Here is a 22,065-nt window from a genome sequence, read left to right on the forward strand (position 1 = left end):
TAGCTGCAACAGTGACAGAAAACCATCCAAGAACTACAAATAAATTTAAATATGCCAAGAGCATACAATGTTTTTTCTGTGGCATATTGGGTCACACCAAAGCAGAGTGCAGAAAGAGAATGGCATCAGAAAAGCAGCAATATGTAAATAGAAACCATAAATATGGAAGAGATAACAGAACTTTCCAGAGCTTCAGTCCTAACTATAATAGATCCTATCAACAACAATATAACAGAAGAACATGGCAAAGCTACAGTCCAACTAACAGTAGATCACATCAAACAAACAGAAGATGGCAAAACAACAGAATGTCTAGAAGAGACCAATTTCAAGATAGACAACATACTTACCACAATAACAATCATACCAGACAAAATATAGCAGCTGTAGCAACTGAAACACCAATAGAATATGAAACAGTAGCATATATACAGACAAAGGTAGCCAAATTAAAAGTGTATCCTGCATATGTGGATGGCATTAAGGTATATGCATTACGTGACAGCGGCTGCACCTCAATCATTATGAAGAAATCACTAGTAAAACCTGAACAGATCCTAAAAGACAAGGTCACTCTGACTTATGCAAATAAAGACTTATGGGAAGTATGTGAAACAGCATTAGTTTTCATTGAATCACCATGGTTCACTGGTCAATACAAAGCCATAGTAATGAACAACCCAGCTGAAGAACTAATTATAGGGAACATAGAGAATATAGTTGAACTATCAGAAGAAGCCTTAGTAAAATGGGCTAATAGTGTAAATCAAGAAAATATAGAAGTAGCTGCAGTAACAACAAGAGCTCAAGCTAAATTAGATAAGGAAAGCAGAAACACTGACACAAGTGAAGTGACCAGTGAAAGAAATAAAGGCAAACAGTATATTTCAAACAAAGATACTGTACATATAGAGTGTCAAACGGAGAACACATCAAAAATAAAAAATGACAAGAAAGACAAATCTTTTATGGCCATAATTCCAAACATGAATGTCAACAAAGATGAATTAATTGAGATGCAGCAAAATGATCCAACAATTTCGAACATATGCAAGAATTTATGCAACAGAACTGAAGGACCATACAGCAAAATAAATGGAGTAGCTATAAAGCATAAGAAAATAAGAAATGGAAATGAAGTGCTACAAATAGTAATACCTCAGCAATTGAGAAAAAGCATCATTGAAACATGTCATGACAGTCCCTTGGCTGGGCATATGGCTTACACAAGAACACTAGAAAAAATAAGACACAACTGTTTCTGGCCTAAGATGGAGCAAGAAGTGAAGGCATATACTAAGAGTTGTGTACAGTGCATAAGAAGAAATCCAATCACAGGGAAACACAAAGCACCTCTACAAGAAACAGATACAGTAGAGACACCATTCGAAAAACTAGCCATGGATATAGCTGAACTTCCAACTGTAACAGCTAAAGGAAATAGATACATATTATCATTCATGGATTTTGCCACACGCTGGCCTGAAGCTTTCCCATTAAAACACATTGATGCAAGTACGATATGTCAGACGTTATTACTATTATTTACCATGATAGGCTTTCCTAGAACCATTGTCAGTGATAACGGAACTCAGTTTAAAGCGGCCCTAACAGCTGCATTCACAAAGTTAACAGAAGTCAATCAAGTCTTTAGTACAGTTTACCATGCACAAGCGAACAGTATTGTAGAACGTTGGAATAAATCTATGAAGATTATGTTGGACAAAGTATGTATGGAAAACCCAAACAACTGGGATGAGATGCTACCATATATATTGTTTGCGTACCGTGAAGCCAAGAACGAATCAACAGGTTTCTCTCCATATGAATTAGTACATAACAGAAAAATGAGAGGACCATTACATTTATGGAAACAAAACATGCTTGAGATTAAAGAAGAAGATTTCCCACTTATAGTGAAGAACAAAAATCAGTTAACATATGCGGTCAAAACGGCACAAGAGAATATTAAAAGAAGCACAAAGAAACACAGAGACATTAAAAACAAAAATAGAGTGTTAAGAGAATTTGAAGAAGGAGATACAGTTTACGTAAAAATGCGAGATGAGGAAGAATTTTATGATGGTCCATATACTATTGAAAAGAAAGTAGGAAACGTAACATATGAAGTTGAGATGAATGGAATAGTGAGGAAATTACATGTCAACAAACTGAAAGGTAGCCCCAGAAGAGAACATGCTATGGTAGTACAAAGCAATGAGGCGGAAGAATGTGAGATATTTGAAGATGAGACAGATAGCGAACTAAATTTTTTTCTTCATGCCTGTGCTGTATCACAACATATTGAAACACCAGCAGCAAATGAAGAGCAAGTAGAAAATGTATTGAGAGAGTACAAGGATGTGATTACAAATCAACTAGGGAGGACAAGCATAATTCAGCATAAAATCAGATTGAAAGACTATTCTGCAATAAAGAAAAAAAACTATACAATACCAACAGCATACTGTGACAAAGTTAAAGAAGAATTAAATAAGTTACTGAAGGATGGAACAATCAGAAGGGTAGATGAACAAAGTGAATATGTGTCCCCAATAGTAATAGTCAAAAAGAAAGATAACACTCTACGTGTGTGCTGTGATTTTAGAGAATTGAATAGCAAAACAGTGATTGATGCAGAACCACTACCTCTACCAGAACAGTTGATAGAAAAAATAGGAAGCTCAGAAATATTTACCACTTGTGATTTGAACCGTGGGTTCTGGCAAATAGAGATGGAGGAGAGATCCAAAAAGTTTTCCGCGTTCAGCTGCAATTTGCCAGGTCTAGTAGGAGTGTACCAATGGAATGTGATGCCATTTGGCTTGGTGAACAGTACGGCAACATTCCAAAAATGTATGGCCAAGTTGCTGGAGGGAATAGAAGATGTAGTTTTCTACGTGGATGATATCTGCATATTTTCAAAAACTTGGGAAAATCACATTAAAACTCTCAAACAAGTATTAAATAGGCTGAGGGAGAACAAGTTGACTATAGCCCCTGATAAACTACATATAGGGAAAACTAAAATAGAATTTTTAGGCTATGAAATAGGAAACAAACAAATAAGGCCTACTAGAAGCAACCTAAATAAAATAATGCAAGTTAAACCACCAGAAACTAAAAAAGACATTCAAGCCATTATAGGATTATTTAATTTTTACAAGAAATTTATTAGTAACTATACACAATTAATATCTCCTCTTTATGACTTATTAAAAGTAAAGAACAGCAACAAGGACACATATAAGAAAATAATTGCAGCTTCTAAAGAATGTAGAGAAGCAGTAGATAAACTCAAAGAAATATTTAATGATGATAAGAGATTACATATACCCAGTAAAGATAAAGTATTTGAATTATACACAGACGCATCTGACACTGCCATAGGAGCATGTCTTATGCAGAGAGATGATAAGAATAATCTGGTCCCCATAGAATATCTTAGTAGAAGATTATCCAGGGCAGAAACAAGATACAGCACCATAGAAAAAGAATGTTTAGCCATAGTGTGGTGTACACTGCGACTAAAAAGACATCTGTTAGGCAGATTTTTCCTAATATTTACAGATCATAAACCATTAACCACTCTAAATGTTAAAGCAAATACTAATAGTAGAACTACAAGATGGACCATGATCCTAGCTGATTTCCATTTTGAAATAAAACAAATAAAAGGGAAAGATAATGTTATTGCTGATTTTATGTCCAGATATATTCAAGATAATCAGAATGACTTAGATAATGATCTATGTCATGTTAGTCAAAACTTGTATTGCTAAATGTCAAAGATTTAAGATTCACACCTTAAAGTAAAAAATTATTTTTACAACCAGCTATGATGTCATGTTGTAAACACTGAGCATTATTTTGTAAACATTGAGTACTATTTGTAAACATTGAACTAGAACTAAGACTTCATTTTTAAAAAAAAAACTCTATTTGTAAACAAACTTTGGAATTTGATTACTACATTGTAACCAACAATTTTTTTTCACATTCTTTTGTCAACAAGAATAACATTTTGGTACTCAACAATGTAAACAAACATTGAATTTTTTCCCAACTTATTCAGCACCTAGCTTAATTTTTTTTCCATACAATGTAAACATTATTTTTTCTCATTGTATTGAGAACAACTGTGACAAATTTTTTTTCCACAGCTATTGTAAACAAGATTGGAATTTTTTTTACTATGTCATTTATCACAATTATATAACTTAGTCACATTTTTCAATACTATTGAAAAAGGAGATTGATTCATAATGTAACTTATTTATTCAATGTCAATTAGTGTAATGAAATATTGACATACACTTGTATTTTTTGAAAACATTTTTGTCAAACTATTCTTATGAACTTTATTTTTTTTGTAACAATCATTGATGTAAACAAGAAGATTGTTGTACAAACTTTTTGATATTTCAAGTACTGAAAGAGACACTTGATATTATATTTTAAATTGGACTTGCATTTTTTTTCACAACAGATTAAAATAAATACAACTAAACCATTATGATGTTATGCTTGTATGTATATGCTTGAACAAATTAATGCAACCTCAAAGATTGTATCACAACTGACACATTTTCTCAGTTGAATCTTTTTTGACAAAAGATTTTTTTTGAACTTTGTACTCAATAATTATTTGATAAACAATGTAACATTAAACTTTTGCCATTACTAGCTACAAATTATTTGAACTGTCATATGGAGAAATACTTAATTGAAACATAAGGTGCATGCAACAAGCACTATGAAGGATACTTATTATTTTGATTTGATGTTCATACTTTTGATCCAATATTTTGATACTTGAATTATACATATTTACTTGTGTAATATTAATGCACAACAATTTTTTATGGAGATGTCAAACCTCATATTGAAGTAAACAGATACATTGAATTTGTAACAATGATCATTAATCAATTTGATCTTGAATTTTGACACATATATTTTGAATTTTTCTATACTTATCACTTACATATTGAGACTTACTTGTAACATTTTCTACATGATATGTACATATTGTACTATTGGTGTTAAAAAACCAGACTTCTAACATTTCTATAGTGTCAAAGATTTTTTTATAAATAGATATTGTGAATAAAAACTTGTATTAATTTTTCACATTGTGACATAGGAGATTGTCATTGAAATTTTTGTCACACTTTGCACATATTATTATGAAAAAGACTTGTAAATATTGAACACATTTGAACATTGATGTATATATTAGAACTACATATAAAGAATTATTTGGGATGTTAAGTATTTGACTCAGAGAATTATTTGAATTGCCTTACAAGAATATGATGAATTAGAGAATTTTGCCCTTGTATGAATTTTTTTTTTGATTCAGCAAATATTTTGTGTAACACTGTCATATTATATATTTTATTGCAAGTTTGTAGTTCTATTTGAACTCTGTAATTATGTCGTCAAGCTGAAAAAAATTTCTTCAAAATTTTTTTCAAAAGGGGGGTGATAGGTAATGTCACCACCTCAAAGTTGGTGCCATAGAGTAGAAACCCTAATTCTGTATTGTGTATGTTAATTCCATATTGTGAATCTTATTCACAACCCATGTTGCACTAAGGTGAACACTTTTGACCTTAGGTGAACCAGAGAGTTAAAGGCAGTCAGTCCACATAGAGATCTTGTAGCAAGCACTTGTATTGAGTCACTTAAGATATAAGCAGTAGAGTTAGATGTTTAAAGTAGTTGGTTATAGAATAAGTACTAAGTTGTGATATTCATATATTACTGTTGGATTAATACTGACCATTCCTGGGTCGAATTGTATGGTGTATTCACTATGTGGTGTTATATTAAACTTATTGTATCTGCTACACCCAGCGTCATTTCATTATTCTGTGATTTGTAACAAGAACCCAATGTCACCACCACGCCTACATTGATAACCACAGCCACATTCATAACATATAAAACCACTCAGTGACATTTATAAAATAACACAGTGACATTTATAAAATCATACGGTGACATATACTTAATATAGTGTGGTGTAGGGTTGAGTTGCACAAACCTCTGATATGCCCAGCAAAGAATATATATATATGGATTTAATTCTTTTATTATGTTTTACACATTGTCTTTTCATTTTCCCATTGTCGCATCAAGTTGAAATTTTGCATAATTATTCATTGTCGATAACAATACACGAATCTATCTAATAATTAAACAATTAGCTAATCATTTAGTACTAACTATTTAATTTAGTTTTATATAGCAGAAAATGAGATAAATCCCGTAGGTTTCAGAAAAATGTCTGTAATTAGTGGTTTCTTCCCTTAGATAAGCTTTGTGTTTTAAAAGTATTCTTTTCTCTTATTGCTTGTTACACTCATTGCATTCTTATTTTATAGGTTTAGCTCGTTAGACGATGTCCAGAAGGACCGGGCCATGACGCTGTGGCAGAGCAAATGGAATGCCTTTATCGCGGAGGTACAGCAGGACGGCTGCAGCTATAGTACACCAGCTAGTTATAACCCTATGACCACCTGGCACCAATCATTCGATAGTTCTATATCACAATACAGTAGTACTTGGCTTAGTGGAGTTACTGGACTAATCCTGTTACTCAATGCTTATTTATGATCGCCTATAGTACTGATAATACAACATGGTGTTGGCTCTAACAAAGGTTTAAAAGGCTGTTATTTATGACATCTCACTTTCTCTCTATCACTTTATTTCTTCCTCACTTTTTTGTTCTCTCTTACACTTTGATGATCAATGGGTCCAGAGGCGTAGCTAGGTTGTGGGGAGGGAGGGGGAGAATGGGAAAATCTCATCTGAGTGGGCCTCCAAATTAATATTTTTTTATATTAAATATAAAATATTACCCAAAATGCAGAGGCCCCACAGAGGTCAAGTCCGCATGCCGGGCTCCCAAATGATGGAAAATTCCTAGCTACGCCACTGCAATGGTCGTTGTCCCTCTCATCACTTCAAGTTGTTCGTTTTTTAAGAAGATTTATTTTCATAAGAACGTCCAATAAAAAGCTAAACGTAATACAAATATAACAACAACATAATCATAATAAGCCACCTGCTATAATAATATAGACAAAATGCTGTATCGATCATTGGGCTTATAAAATAAATATAGGCTAAGGTTATTTTTTGTTACTGCTTATAATTATTATGCAATACAACAAACCAACAAAAACTTTGCACTTGACAAATTCTTTAAGTGTATATAGAAATAATAATCCTTTTTCTTGTTTCCAGACAGAACAAAGTGAATGATACTACAACAGAACAGGAACAAAGTGAATGATACTACAACAGAACAGGAACAAAGTGAATGATACTACAACAGAACAGGAACAAAGTGAATGATACTACAACAGAACAGGAACAAAGTGAATGATACTACAACAGAACAGGAACAAAATGAATGATACTACAACAGAACAGGAACAAAATGAATGATACTACAACAGAACAGGAACAAAGTGAATGATACTACAACAGAACAGGAACAAAATGAATGATACTACAACAGAACAGGAACAAAGTGAATGATACTACAACAGAACAGGAACAAAATGAATGATACTACAACAGAACAGGAACAAAGTGAATGATACTACAACAGAACAGGAACAAAATGAATGATACTACAACAGAACAGGAACAAAGTGAATGATACTACAACAGAACAGGAACAAAGTGAATGATACTACAACAGAACAGGAACAAAATGAATGATACTACAACAGAACAGGAACAAAGTGAATGATACTACAACAGAACAGGAACAAAATGAATGATACTACAACAGAACAGGAACAAAATGAATGATACTACAACAGAACAGGAACAAAATGAATGATACTACAACAGAACAGGAACAAAATGAATGATACTACAACAGAACAGGAACAAAATGAATGATACTACAACAGAACAGGAACAAAATGAATGATACTACAACAGAACAGGAACAAAGTGAATGATACTACAACAGAACAGGAACAAAATGAATGATACTACAACAGAACAGGAACAAAGTGAATGATACTACAACAGAACAGGAACAAAACGAATGATACTACAACAGAACAGGAAAAAAATGAATGATACTACAACAGAACAGGAACAAAGTGAATGATACTACAACAGAACAGGAACAAAATGAATGATACTACAACAGAACAGGAACAAAGTGAATGATACTACAACAGAACAGGAACAAAATGAATGATACTACAACAGAACAGGAACAAAATGAATGATACTACAACAGAACAGGAACAAAATGAATGATACTACAACAGAACAGGAACAAAATGAACGATTTGCTGAGTTTTAAACATATAGGAATTATTTATATTTTCTCATTGCTTTGTTTCCACCCGATAAGAAGGGTATTTTTACAAAACTTATATCAACTCTGTCTGTCTGTCTGTCTGGTAAAATGTTTCAACACATTATTTATCATACACTAAATTTGGGATCAAGCTGAAATTTGCACAAGTATTTCTTTTACCTGGGAACATTGGAAAGAAATTGTACTTGACTGAAGTGGTTGTATAAGCTGAATTAGTTCCCTCTAAATTGAAACAAACATTATATAACTAAACAATCATCTCTAGTCATAAGTACCTCACCATGGAGGCGTGAGCCACGAACTCGAAATCAGGTTGTCCCCCCCCCCTTTTTTTTTCTAAATGCTTTTAAAAACCAATTACGGTAAAAATCTACCCAAATATCCCTTTCTTCCTCCCCCCCCTCCCTCCATGTTTCCAGCTTGCCCAGACAAATGAAAGGATCCTAAAAATAAAATGACACGGTTAATTTTAAAAGAACTTAGACAAAAAAAAATTACTCTCGTTGTAACGAATTATTATTTTTTCTAATTGTTTAGATTATTGCAGATTAATATTCTTTCGTTTTAATTAAAGTTAATTAAACAAAAAATTATTTCGACTATTATTATTAGTGCTGAATTCACTAACTACAAACATAAGTTAGAGCGTACCTTGTGCCACCTGCGGTGTGACAGTATTAGATATGTCAGGTTTTAAATGAGTCAAAGCAAGGTGAAGGTCTCCACAAGTGGCAACATTCACATATCAGTCTATTTATTTGCTTCCCCTTGAAGCACGCTACAGCACTAGATCCAGTTTCAACTTTCTATATAGAGGGAAAAGCAAGAAAGAACTCTTCCATTTTTGAAAACAGTTTTGGTGTTTAACATTTAAATACAGGCATGTCTCTGTTGCGCCTCACTCTTTAAAAATTATTGTTATTGACAGGGGCGTAGCTAGGAATTTTCCATCGTTTGGGGGCTTGGGGGTGGGGCTTGAGCTCTTTGGGGACCCCAGCATTTTGCGTAATATTTATTTTTTAATATAAAAAAATACTCATTTAGGGGTCCCCCCTCAAGTTGGGGCCGGGGAAAATTTTCCTTTCTTCTCCCCGACCCTAGCTACGCCACTGGCTACTGATGACATAATGATGTACACGTATTTTTTTTTTACTGCAACTCAATTTGAAAATTAAATACAAATGTAAACAAAAAAGTCAACGATGTTTCAAGATTTTTTTTTGATTGATTACATCTTAGAAAGTTAGAATCGAGATGTCATTTCTTCATTGAGCATTCTACGATGAGTAGCTTAGACATCAATGTCCTCAGGCGGCAGGGGCGGACTGGCTAAATGGGTATTCGGGCAAATGCCCGGTGGGCCGGTACCGAAATGGGCCGTCTTATGGCACGATTAGGAATTAGTTATTTGTTTCGGGAATAGGGGGAAGTTTTTACTTAGTGACGAATGACGTGATATAATAAAAAGTAAGAACGCTCTAGGAGACGATATAAACAAGACGCTTTTCTTATCGACGTAGAAATAAGGATTTTATCAACGGCTAGAAGTAGGTGACATTCGACGGTTCCCTTCATGATTATTAATCGTGTTTTGTTGTTCAACACTAGAGTCGACTATCTCTATTGATTGTTTCGGCCTTTCGCCGGTGTTATCGGTTTCGTTCAGTGTTGCCTCCGCTAGGGCCACTGAGAGGGTCGCATGGATGCCACCGTGTATGAAATTGTTAAAGGTTTTATGATATTCTCTTTTAAAAGGGACCCTCTGCCCGAACACGGTGCGAGAGAATAGTAGACACTGTTCTTGAACATTATGACCATGAGATTTAATGTCTCAGTGAAAGAGACTATGATTAGCTTTGAATCAATAAAGATCCATTTCTTTCATCGCAGTCTCAGGCTCCTTTCGTTCTTTTGCGTTAAATGCCAGCCAAGTGGAAACAAGCCTTTTTATGTCATTACCAAGTGAAGAAATATTCATCTTTCTAGAAAAATTCAGAATTGTATTTAAGAGCTCGACAAACAGAGCAGGACAATCAGTAGCGGCCTTTGGGGGTGGCAAGTGGGGCAACCGCCCCAAACCACGCGCCTAAAGGGGGCCCCGCGATGGGAGATTTTATTGTCACCAGCTTCGAAAACTAAATCAGTTCTCATAAACTAGGACTTGTTACTCAATATTTTCCCAGTATCTTTATGATACCAATTGCCATTTAAGCTCTTAACATACCTTTTTAGTTTCGAAATACCGTTCAGTTTCGGTAAAGACAACATCTAATGACCTGCCGAGTCTAAGAGGTTATCATCGTTTAACAGTTCACTTTGGCATAAATAAAAACACCTAGGTTAAAGCAACCCATCCAAATCGTTTATTTCGTACATAAATATCAACGTCGAATCGGATTTTATAAGTAAATTCGTAGTGATTAAGTTTGAAATACTCTTTGCACTATTAAATAATTTATATGAAAGAGTCATTTATAACATTTGTAGTAACATCAATGCAACTTTTGACAAATTGATTTTTGATGAAAATAACTAAACAAATATACAGTGTTTTCTTGACTTTCTGCGGTGGTACGTTTCAAGACCGCACGCGAACTGCATGGGTTATTTAATTATTTTTTAAACAAAGGGACATAATCATCAAAATTGTAGGATCAGAGATGTGTTGCTTATAACATCCCTTGTTTAATGTAGTAAATTGCAATACTTTTCAGTGATGATGAATATGTTTTCAAGGAATTCGAAGTAAATAATGACTGCTTCAACCCATAACGTTAGAATCCAATCGGTGCAGTGTAAATATCAATTCAGTTTGAAAATATTTTCTTCAATCCATTCTTGTACTTTATTGTGTGAGCTATTTTAGTAGGTACATGTTTTCTTTTTTTAACATTTAGAATTTTTAAAGGTATCCCTTTCAGACCTTGCGATCTGTAAGGGTCAATTGTTTCTATGGCTCACTGTTAACGATGTCACGTGGCCAGAACAACGACCAACTGCCTTCATTGAGTCCGCTTGGAACGTCTTTGAAACTCAGAAATTCCAAATTTCAATGTATTGTCAACACAATTCAATTTCATGTACTAAGAGCTAAAACCCCTAAATTAGTTTGAACTGATATATTAAAATGTTCCTGTGTCACAGATGAATGTCTTTAGATGTGTATAATCTTTCTTTTACTTATCTATGTCAGTTGAAACGTATGCGCGAATAACCGGAAGTGTGTTCGTTTTTAGACAAGGACAGAGGACAGTGTGTGATTGCTATGAAGAGTGATAACGTTTCTTTGTTGGTCTTGACCAAGTCATTAAGTGTTCTGTAATTACAGCTGAACCCATTGACACCCATTAGAAATTGTAATGTAGAGTTGTGTAAAAGCACTTATAACCCTAAGACCAGCAAAAGAGAGCAAGAGCTCTCTTCTACCGGCCTGAATTTACGGCGCACACCTCGTATACACCGTTCTGTCTGACGGGGGGTTGAGACTCGGGGTTAAATTCAAAGTTTAGTTTTGCGTTCCATTCCGGTGGACAAGGATGCTCCGGAGACGCGGCCGAACCACCGGGACCCCCGTAATTTTTCTTTGATCTACCAGGCTAACCGTGCGGGACACGCCATTTATGTAACGGCGCCTGGGCGTTGGCAGATAGCTTTTGGAGATCTGATACATGCCCGCATAACAACCTCTTAGGCACTCCCACGGGAGCCCTGTTGTGCTACCCCTTGGCCTTGTCCCCTCTTACGACCGTTTCTATCAGGGCGTCACGTTGAGGAGGGACAGCGAGCCCGAGCCCAGGGACACCCCGGACTTGGTGAAAAACTAATGCAGTTTCTTTAGAGCTAGATACAATAGAAAGTTCTAACACAAAATTTATTAGTGTGCTGTATTGGTACCGTTACATTAGGCAAAGAATGGTTGTCCTAAAAATATGTGAATGTTTGTGAAGAAAATAGTTTTGTTATTTTACATAATTGAGGCGAAAACAGCACAAACACAAACTGTTAATACGATGCTTCCTTTATTTGAGTTATATCCCTTTGTCGTTGTTAGTTAGGCGTCCTTTGTTGTGAACAAGGAGTTGTGCCCAAGACGGCGTCGTATGATACACGAATTAAATGTGTACAGCCCAAATTCTACATTATATTTTTTTTCTTTTTACAGGCCAATGTTGTATAATTATCTTATATAATACAGACGTTAGTTCATAAAAGAAGATAATTACGTCCTACGCGTCATGCAATTAGTCATGACCTAAATTCTGCAAGTCACTGGTTTTCCTGGCTAGCTCGGGGAACCCATTCCATTCTCAGATTGCACTGGGGCAGAAATGGCATCTGTACAAATTTATCCTAGCATATGGAACGAGGAGTGTGACTTTATCGTTGTGTCTGAGTATTTTATTAAATTTTGTTTTTGTATTTAAAGATTATGGTTCAGTGTTATATGTATAATTGATACTCTACTTTTATGTCTTCTATCCTGAAGGCTTTCTAAGTTTAGTGATTTTACTAAAGGTGTTACTCTAGTCAAATGTGAATATTCGTTTGTTATGAATCTCATTGCTCTATTTTGTGTCTGTTCCAGTTTTTTAATGTTTTCTAGTCCAGCGGTTCTCAACCTTTTAAGCTCGGCGACCCCTTTTTACAATCCACCACTCTGCCGCGACCCCCCCCCCCTCCCACACACACATACAGAAATAGAAGTGTAGACAATAACAATCCATATTTTATATGGTCTTAGGCAACCCATGGCAAATCGTCAATCGACCCCCAAGGGGGTCGCGACCCACAGGTTGAGAACCCCTGCTCTAGTCAAATGTGAATATTTGTTTGCTATGAATCTCACTGCTCTATTTTGTGTCTGTTTCAATTTCTTAATGTTTTCTTGAGTTGAGGGGTCTGTTGAAAATGTGATCTATGTACATAGTATCGTGTCAGTGTATGTGTTCAGATTATTGTCTAGAATGTAGCTCAGTGTGTGGTTGCAAGGACGATGTTTCTGCTGTGTTGGAATGTTGTAGTCAACATGTTTCGTCGATAGAAAGGGAAGGATGTTAATGCGGTACTTGTTATATTTGAGTTATATCCCTTTGTCTGTGTTAGTTACGTGTCTTGTGTTGTGAACCAGCGGTTCTCCCAAGATGGCGTCGTATGATTCATAAATTCAATGTATGCAGCCCAAATTCTACATTTGTTGTTTTGATGCTTCAATACTAATCAACACAAACACATGTACAATTTGTTCACACAATGAAAAAAGACAACTACGATATTGAAATAAAACTTTGCTGCATATATGTATAGTTTAATATGTTTAAATCTGGAATATCTTTTGAAGTATTTACTACTTGTCATCTGACTGCTTTTTTATTTCCATAAATTAAATGAACACAATGTAATTTATTATAACATCAATGGCTAATTAGATTTAATGCTTATTGACTCAATCTTAGTAATTCTCTGTTATGTACATCGGGACGGTTTAGAAGATTTTATTCTTATACAGTTTAAAAAAACAAATCTATTTTCAATAATAAAACTCATTTTATATCCTGAAATATTTGAACAAATAATAAATTTACTTTCTTTAAAAGATCGCAAGATGGCGATACTCAGACTACATCATTTCAGGATTTATATCTACACAAATGTGCTCTAATTACAAATGATTGTTCACTAATATAAATTGTTGTTATTATTAAAGAAAATGTTTAATAAGAATTAATAAATTATGATTGATTCAGAAAATAATTTCTGGGTTATAGATGTTCTGAGAAAAATAATACAGAAAATTGTAACTTTATGTTAGCTATTAATATTTAGATGAATATGAAAGCATTTAAGATCATGGCCATGACGATTAAGCTAGGTCTTTTGGTGACGTCGCCATCTGTAGGTGAAAGAAAAAAAAACAGATGGTTAGTACAAAGGTATTTAACCTTAAAAAAAAAGGCATACTTTGACAAAGGTAATATTGTTAATAAATAGGTTCCATAAGTTTCCTACTGCCGGAAGTGAGAATGCACTGCTTGTAATGGCAAACAACGTCTGACAAAGAGTCCAACTCCTGGCCTTCACTTTTCTCATACGTCTTGTCCGGTCTAACGTTACTTCATAAAATAAGATGACTACGTCCTACGCGTCATGCATCTAGTCATGCATCTAGTCATGCATGTTAACAAAGGCTAAAACCCAAAAGGGTTGCCTGAGCTAGCCAGGAAAATCAGTGACTTGGCAGAATTTGGGTTATTGGTTGACATACATGACTAAATGCATGACGCTTTGGATGTAATCATCTTATTTTTTGAAGTAACGTCTGTATTATATATGATAAGATAAGATGACTTAAATTCTGCCAAGTCTGGAGTTTTCCTGGCTGGCTCAGTCAACCCATTCCATGCTCAAATAACACTAGGGAAGAAGATGCATTTATACAAATTTGTCCTAGCTTATGGAACGAGGAATATGCCTTTATCTTTCTGTCTTTCTGAGTATTTTATTAGATTTTGTTTTTGCTGGCTACCCACCTAGGCGTAGGAAAACTCTTAATTGAAACCTCTGCTGCCTTGTATCTGTACCCAAGGCTTCAGGAGTCAATGTGGCATAGCCGCTAAAACCCAAACAGTACTTGGCACTCCATGGAGGAAGGAAACTTCGTTCAAACCATAAATAATGCCTATGAGAAGGTCATAGGTCACTTTACCACTTAAAAAAAAGGCCATATATTACTGGAGTCCTAAGATTTATAGGAAAACCAATCAATGTGTAAAAAGCTTCATTTCGGGGAGGTTTACAATTTCAAAAACCCTTCTGGCAAAGTCCATGGAATTTTACAATTGTAGCAAACTCAGCTAACATAATAAAATAATATCATCAGCTTGGTGTGAACTAAAAAAAAAAGCAACAGATGAACAAGCAAAATATAAAAAAACTAGTTAGCCTTAGGCCACTGCAAACTATGCGATCGCAGTGGGTCCCGCACTTCATAGGACCCGCACTTTCATAGGACACGCGCTAATTCAAGGTGTATAATTTATTTAATTAAACCATTTTATAACGTAAAACAGATTTCCCGCGCCCTGATGTCGATTTACCAGGAGCTCCTGGAAATCTCCCGAAATTGTGTAAACAGGTGAAAGAAGCTTCTCGCGCCTCAAACTAATGAAGAATTACTTGAGGTCAACAATTCTCAAAGATAAATGGAAACATTTGGTAATTCTTGCAATTGAGCGGGATCTATGTAGGAAACATAATTATTATGATATACTGTATGACTTTGTTATACGTAGAAAAGAATGAATAAAATGCATAGACAAATTAATTTTCTAATTCAAACTCTTAAATTTCACTTATTGTCCGCTTCCCTACCCAAATCCGTTTCAAATAGGGACCCACAATGCTTAAGTCCGGCCCTGCTATTTAGTGTTTGTAAAATGTTTTACATGTTTATGATGTTTCTCCAGAGTTGAAGATAGTTTACTTTTTAGTCCAAACCTCCCACAAGACGAATGGGGATGGGAGCGGGCAGGGTTTGACAGTCCAGCGCGCAGCCATTCATAGCGACGTGTGAATAACCACGTCTTCTCCCCCCCCCCCCCCTCTCTTGTTATTTCGTGGGATGACTATCCGCAGAAACATGAGTGATCTTTCCTTTACTTCTTGCTTCTCGTCCAAACTCTTTAGGGAAGAAGAGAATTATATAGATAGATAGATAATAAATTCAAAACAAACAAAAAACAGAGTTTATATAAAAGAAATAACTGTACATTTACTGCCATATATCTCAATACTGCAGGAATCGTTTTCTTTTACTTCATTAAAATTCATAAATATAGGAAACACTAATTAATTAGTTGATGTTTGTGATCGATTCATGTATTGTCATCTACTATGAATAATTGTGCAAAAAATTTATCGGGATCTGAATTTGTGAAGTGGGAGAAACAAAAAAAGTGTTAACCCTAGACTTCTATATACTAGATCTAGACTGGACATGGACACTTTTTAACACTACAAAAAATGTCGTGAAAAATGTTTTAGAAAGTTGAATCAAGGCGTTGTTTTGTAAAGTAGTTAAAAGAAAATAAATCTGTTTTTTTTTTTGTTTCAACGCTAACCTATGTAGTATTTAATTTTTAGATCTAGATCATAGACATAAATAAATATAGACTGGAAGTAGGAAGTTATTTTTATTTGGTGGAAGTCAAATATGTTTTATGTACTATATCTATGTGAAAAAAAAATGGCGGCGATTGAGCTATAAATTCTAGGACTAACATTTCAGCCAATATATACCTTTGATCTTTAGTTTTGAAAAGTACAAAACTGCCATATTCCCAATATTTTGTCTTTGTTTCATAATCATAGACATAGGCAAATATATATAGGTTTGTGATGTGGATCTACAAACTTTTCTTTTCCCAAATATTTCCGATAATAATTTGTTCTTTATCGTCCAGTCTATATATATATATGTCTATGATCTAGATCTAGTAATTGAACATCAAAAATAAGAGTACTCTCGTCTCATAATTATTATTTTGCAATTTTTAGATACATAATCTAGAAAGATCTAGGTAATCAATCTATTTAAATGTACATAAGATAATTTAAATCAACATGAATTATTTCCATCTAGGATTTTTGAAACATTATCTCAATGGAAACAAACAGGAAATGGCTTGTTTCATATACCTGCGTGAATATCCGAGAAATGATTTTGCATTATGTCTAAACTTTGAAAAGTAAGATCATTACTTTTCTAAGACTAAATAGATTGATTAGGGCGACTCCCCTTAGAGCTTGAAAATAGAGTTTACGTACATAAAAATATATTTATAGATACGCATGTGAATCGATCAGTCGAGGATAAGAATTTATTTCCGGTTTCCAGTCTAGATAAGTCTATGGTGTAAAACTTGTTTCAGACTGACATATAAAACATGATAAAATCTTTGTCAAGAAGTTATCTTTGCTGCTGACGAGATGGATTTTTATGTTGTTGCAAAAACGTGTTCTAATGTCGTTCATAGAATCTAGGACTCACTTACTTATCTCTATCTATCTATCTATCTATCTATCTATCTATCTATCTATCTATCTATCTATCTATCTATCTATCTATCTATCTATCTATCTGCCTGTCTGTCTGTCTGTCTGTCTATCTATCTATCTATCTATCAATCTATCTATCTATCTATCTATCTATCTATCTATCTATCTATCTATCTATCTATCTATCTATCTATCTATCTATCTATCTATCTATCTATCTGTCCAATGCGTGGCAGTTTATGATTGTATCAAACTTTCTTTTTGTGACGGTCAGTGCGTTAGGTTTTGTAAATGTGGAATGGTGAGAGTGCGTCTTGAAAGTTAAGGAAGAGAAGCCGGGAAAGAGTGCGTGTTGAAAGTTAAGGGAGAGAAGCCGGGAAAAGAGTGCGTCTTGAAAGTTAAGGGAGAGAAGCCGGGAAAAGAGTGCGTCTTGAAAGTTAAGGGAGAGAAGCCGGGAAAGAGTGTGTCTTGAAAGTTAAGGGAGAGAAGCCGGGAAAAAAGTGCGTGCTGAAAGTTAAGGGAGAGAAGCCGGGAAAGAGTGCGTGTTGAAAGTTAAGGGAGAAAAGCCGGAAACGAGTGCGAGTTGAAAGTTAAGGGAGAGAAGCCGGGAAAGAGTGCGTGTTGAAAGTTAAGGGAGAGAAGCCGGGAAGGATTGCGTGTTAAAAGTTTAAGGGAGAGAAGCTGGGAAGGAGTGCGTGTTGAAAGTTAAGGGAGAGAAGCCGGGAAAAGAGTGCGTCTTGAAAGTTAAGGGAGAGAAGCCGGGAAAGAGTGTGTCTTGAAAGTTAAGGGAGAGAAGCCGGGAAAAAAGTGCGTGCTGAAAGTTAAGGGAGAGAAGCCGGGAAAGAGTGCGTGTTGAAAGTTAAGGGAGAAAAGCCGGAAACGAGTGCGAGTTGAAAGTTAAGGGAGAGAAGCCGGGAAAGAGTGCGTGTTGAAAGTTAAGGGAGAGAAGCCGGGAAGGATTGCGTGTTAAAAGTTTAAGGGAGAGAAGCTGGGAAGGAGTGCGTGTTGAAAGTTAAGGGAGAGAAGCCGGGAAGGAGTTCGTGTTGAAAGTTAAGGGAGAGAAGCCGGGAAGGAGTTCGTGTTGAAAGTTAAGGGAGAGAAGCCGGGAAAGAGTGCGTAATGAAAGTTAAGGGAGAGAAGCCGGGAAGGATTGCGTGTTAAAAGTTTAAGGGAGAGAAGCTGGGAAGGAGTGCGTGTTGAAAGTTAAGGGAGAGAAGCCGGGAAGGAGTTCGTGTTGAAAGTTAAGGGAGAGAAGCCGGGAAATGAAACGTTTTTATTTTCTTCTTTCTTTCTTCCTGTAACTCACGTCCATGTCGCTGTGACCTCTAGCAAGGCTTAAGTAAAGTCTGTTTTTCAGAGTGCCCACCATATTGCAAGCCTTGAAGATAAGAAAAAAGCTAAAAAGCTAGTACTTACTGTACGGTACGGTGGTGTTCTGGTCATTTAGCATCCAGTTTCCTGAGCTACTGCTTGTGGGTTTTTGTGTGACATCCATGATTGGCTGTTCTGTGGTGGACATGATATCATGAGCAGCTGTAGTAGAGATATTGTTGGGACAATTGATTGATTGATTATTGTCTTTATTTCATATATAAGTGGTCGTGAGGCTAAGTGCGCTTGAACTTGGCTTGTCTTGGCTACATAGAAGGGGGCTCAAGGCTCGACACCCGACTCGGGCAGAGTTGATTTACTGAGTGCCTAAAAGGCAGCACGGAAAACCAACTCCTAGATACCCCCTCCCTTCCCCCCCTCCCACTGGTCCACAAATGAGATTGGACCAAAGTGCTCTGAGCATGCTATAAGCATGAAAGTAGCGCTATATATATAGATATATTGATTGGTTAAAAGGATTGGTCAATGTCGTTAGATTTTAGTGATTCAAATGTTACCCGTAATGCATTTGCTTCATACAGTATAATGCTGAAATATGGCCACCTTTATTTATAAGCCTTTCATAGTAAGGATAACGGAAAGGTATAACATAAAATGAAAAACATAATAAGAGCTACCCAATCCAGAACCTCTACAAGGAGGTCACTAGTGTGGTGTACTTAACAATAATACTGAGGACTGGTTTAAAACCAACACTTTTTAATATCTTCCTTGAAGGATAATGGAAGATGCTCTCGAAGACTATAGAGGAAGAAGAATTATCTATCTATCTATCTATCTATCTATCTATCTATCTATCTATCTATCTATCTATCTATCTATCTATCTATCTATCTATCTACTTAGTAATGTGCTTATGGGTTACACTTAACTACACTTTTAACCCTATTCCAATGCGTGGCGGTTGATGATCGTATCAAACTATCTTTATGTGACGGTCAGTGCGTTAGGTTTTGTAAATGTGGATTAGTGAGGTTGCTTGTTGAAAGTTAAGAGAGAGAAGCAGGGAAATTGAGTGACTCCCAACAAATATCAATGAAGTTTATTCATTATAACTTTATGCTCTGGTACTATTTCATGTCCTGAAATGAATTTTTTTTTATTGAAACAGTTGTTATCTTTTTATTTCTTCCATACTAGTAATTCATTCCCATCTTGCTGTGACCTTATAGCAAGGCCTAAGTAAAGTATGAATATACATTTTTTTTATAGTTATGTTTTCACTGGTGAAATTCACAAATTGCAAGACTAATTTCATTACGGACAATAAAGATTATTACTATTATTATTATTATATTTAATGCAGTGAAGCAAAAAAAAAGATTAAAAGTTAGTACTTACCGGTGGTCTTTCCTGAGCTACTACCTATGTTTTTGTTGTGGGTGATATCCATTGTTGACTGTTCTGTGGTTGTGTCGTTTGGAGGTGTCGTTGAGACGACATCATCACTAGTTGTTTTCGTGTTGTTAATTTGTTGCCTAGATTGTTCATTCAAAGCCTTGGCACCAAACAAAGATAAGGCTTAAATATATATATAGATATAAATAAATTAGCCATTTATTGCAAGAATGAAAATCTATCTATCTATCTATCTATCTAATCTATCTATCTATCTGTCTATCTATATCTATCTATCTATCTATCTATCTATCTATCTATCTATCTATCTATCTATCTATCTATCTACCAATCTATCTATCTATCAGTTTTAGGCCCCAGCGCCTCCCTTTCGTCGATTTGTCAGAGGTAGATAGATCATTAATCTCTAGAATTAGTCAAAAACTTACTGATACAAATGATAATCAGTATCATTTTCCAATGTTTAAGTTCACACGAAACTTGAAGGACTCTCCAGATTTCTGTTTTAAGCCAGGTTATCCTGAACGATCAAATGATTCCTGATTTCAAACGCCAGAAAGGCAATAGCGGCAGGTGACAATAACATACCCGGATCAAGAACTGGGTTGGTCTACGCAGTGAGTCAGAGAGAGGGAGAGATTGGGTAAGACAGTGCTTTGGTCGAACTTAACACAAGAGAGTTATCTCAATTCTGAGTCGTTGGTTTTGGGACGTAAACATGAAGTGAGTTGTAATTCTTGGGTTGTGAGAAACAAAACCAATAAGCTGACCACACACCACACAATAGTTTCAGAAAAAACAAAATAAAGTCAGGCATTTAAGATGTTTAGTTGAAATTCCATAAGCTCATAAAAAAGCCTGCAAGCAGTCGCCATCTCAAAGATGATTCTTAAGTACCATGAGGCCCCTTACCATACAGCAGATTCTTCCCAAGCCCTCTGACATGCACATCCATTATAGTCTCTCTACTAATCATTATCAACGTTCTTTTACTGTCCTAAAATGGAGAAGGTGAAACCCTTCGTGGCATCTACCAATTTTTAAAGGCTTCCGTATTTGCTGCTATATAACAAACTAGCCATATGTTACCCGCGGGTCCCAATTTGCTTATCGCTGAAATAGCCACTGAGAGTGTCTTGGAAACTATTAAACAAAATAATAATGTTATATATAAGTAAAGCGAATGCGTGAATGTAAAAATAGTATGAATGGAACTATCAAAATAGCCAATCGACCTAAAAAATTTAAAAAATAAAAACATTTGCTTCTAGGCGTACATATATTTAGATTTAGATCTAGAGTCTAGATACTATTATAATAAATGTAAATCTACCATTATTAGACTGAATTCAGTGGCTTGTTTAAGGGCCACCTTACATACGTTACTGTTCCAGTTAGTACCCAAGGAACATTTATGCCAAGTTTTATCAAGATTAGTAAAATAGCAGATGAAACGCGTCCACAAGTTTACGATTGAAGATATATAAGAAAGTTCTTCCCATGCCATCTGAGTCAAAACGGTGATTTGTATCAACGGAGCAATGGCAACAGCATGAATTAACTGCGTTTTCTTGGTATTTCTGTAATGAAAATGCAGATATCTCTGGCACTGAATCGATATGTTTATCGTTGGATTTGTTGATAGCGTTTGTACTCGAGAAGAATTCATTGGTTTTGTCCCTGTTGTTAAGAGAGATGCAGTGCCTGTATCTAAGGTCATTTTCAGCGAATACATTATGTACAGTTTAGACATGGACAAACTACTCGGCCAAAGCTATGTTGGCTGCCCCCTTGATGGGTAGCATTTAAAACTGTGTTCAGGCTAGGAATCGTGAAAAATATCCAAAGAAGACATAATCCGTTGTCCACAGACTTAAACTTGCTATTATTGACAT

The 22,065-nt window shown here is 35.3% G+C and overlaps 2 protein-coding genes across 5 annotated transcripts in view; one reads left to right on the plus strand and one right to left on the minus strand.

The window, feature by feature from the left end:
• Positions 1 to 7,312, plus strand: part of LOC106074641 (adenosine deaminase AGSA-like) — a 32,780-nt gene extending 25,468 nt beyond the window's left edge. For 2 of the 3 annotated variants that reach the window (XM_056043396.1, XM_056043397.1), the window contains exon 12: positions 6,393 to 6,669. In XM_056043396.1, the coding sequence (XP_055899371.1) occupies positions 6,393 to 6,624 (232 nt within the window). In that variant the 3' untranslated portion in view covers positions 6,625 to 6,669. Of the gene's footprint in view, positions 1 to 6,392; positions 6,670 to 7,260 lie in introns of those variants that run through there. The other variant, XM_056043398.1, reaches the window with a different exon arrangement.
• A 6,325-nt stretch (positions 7,313 to 13,637) lies between these two features.
• Positions 13,638 to 20,788, minus strand: LOC129928605 (uncharacterized). Of its 2 annotated transcripts, none has more exons than XM_056043400.1 (4): positions 20,599 to 20,788; positions 20,153 to 20,332; positions 18,836 to 18,925; positions 13,638 to 14,255 (listed from the first exon to the last, which is right to left on the minus strand). In XM_056043400.1, the coding sequence occupies exons 1-4, from the start codon at positions 20,621 to 20,623 to the stop codon at positions 14,185 to 14,187; spliced, it is 366 nt and encodes a 121-aa protein (XP_055899375.1). In that variant the 5' UTR covers positions 20,624 to 20,788; the 3' UTR covers positions 13,638 to 14,184. The 2 variants fall into 2 exon arrangements, with proteins under 2 accessions (XP_055899375.1, XP_055899374.1); XM_056043399.1 differs by having other exon boundaries at positions 18,836 to 18,952; positions 20,599 to 20,768.
• Between the last annotated feature and the right edge of the window lie 1,277 nt (positions 20,789 to 22,065).

Source organism: Biomphalaria glabrata, chromosome 10 (genome assembly GCF_947242115.1).
Source record: "Biomphalaria glabrata chromosome 10, xgBioGlab47.1, whole genome shotgun sequence".
Lineage (NCBI taxonomy): Eukaryota > Metazoa > Mollusca > Gastropoda > Planorbidae > Biomphalaria > Biomphalaria glabrata.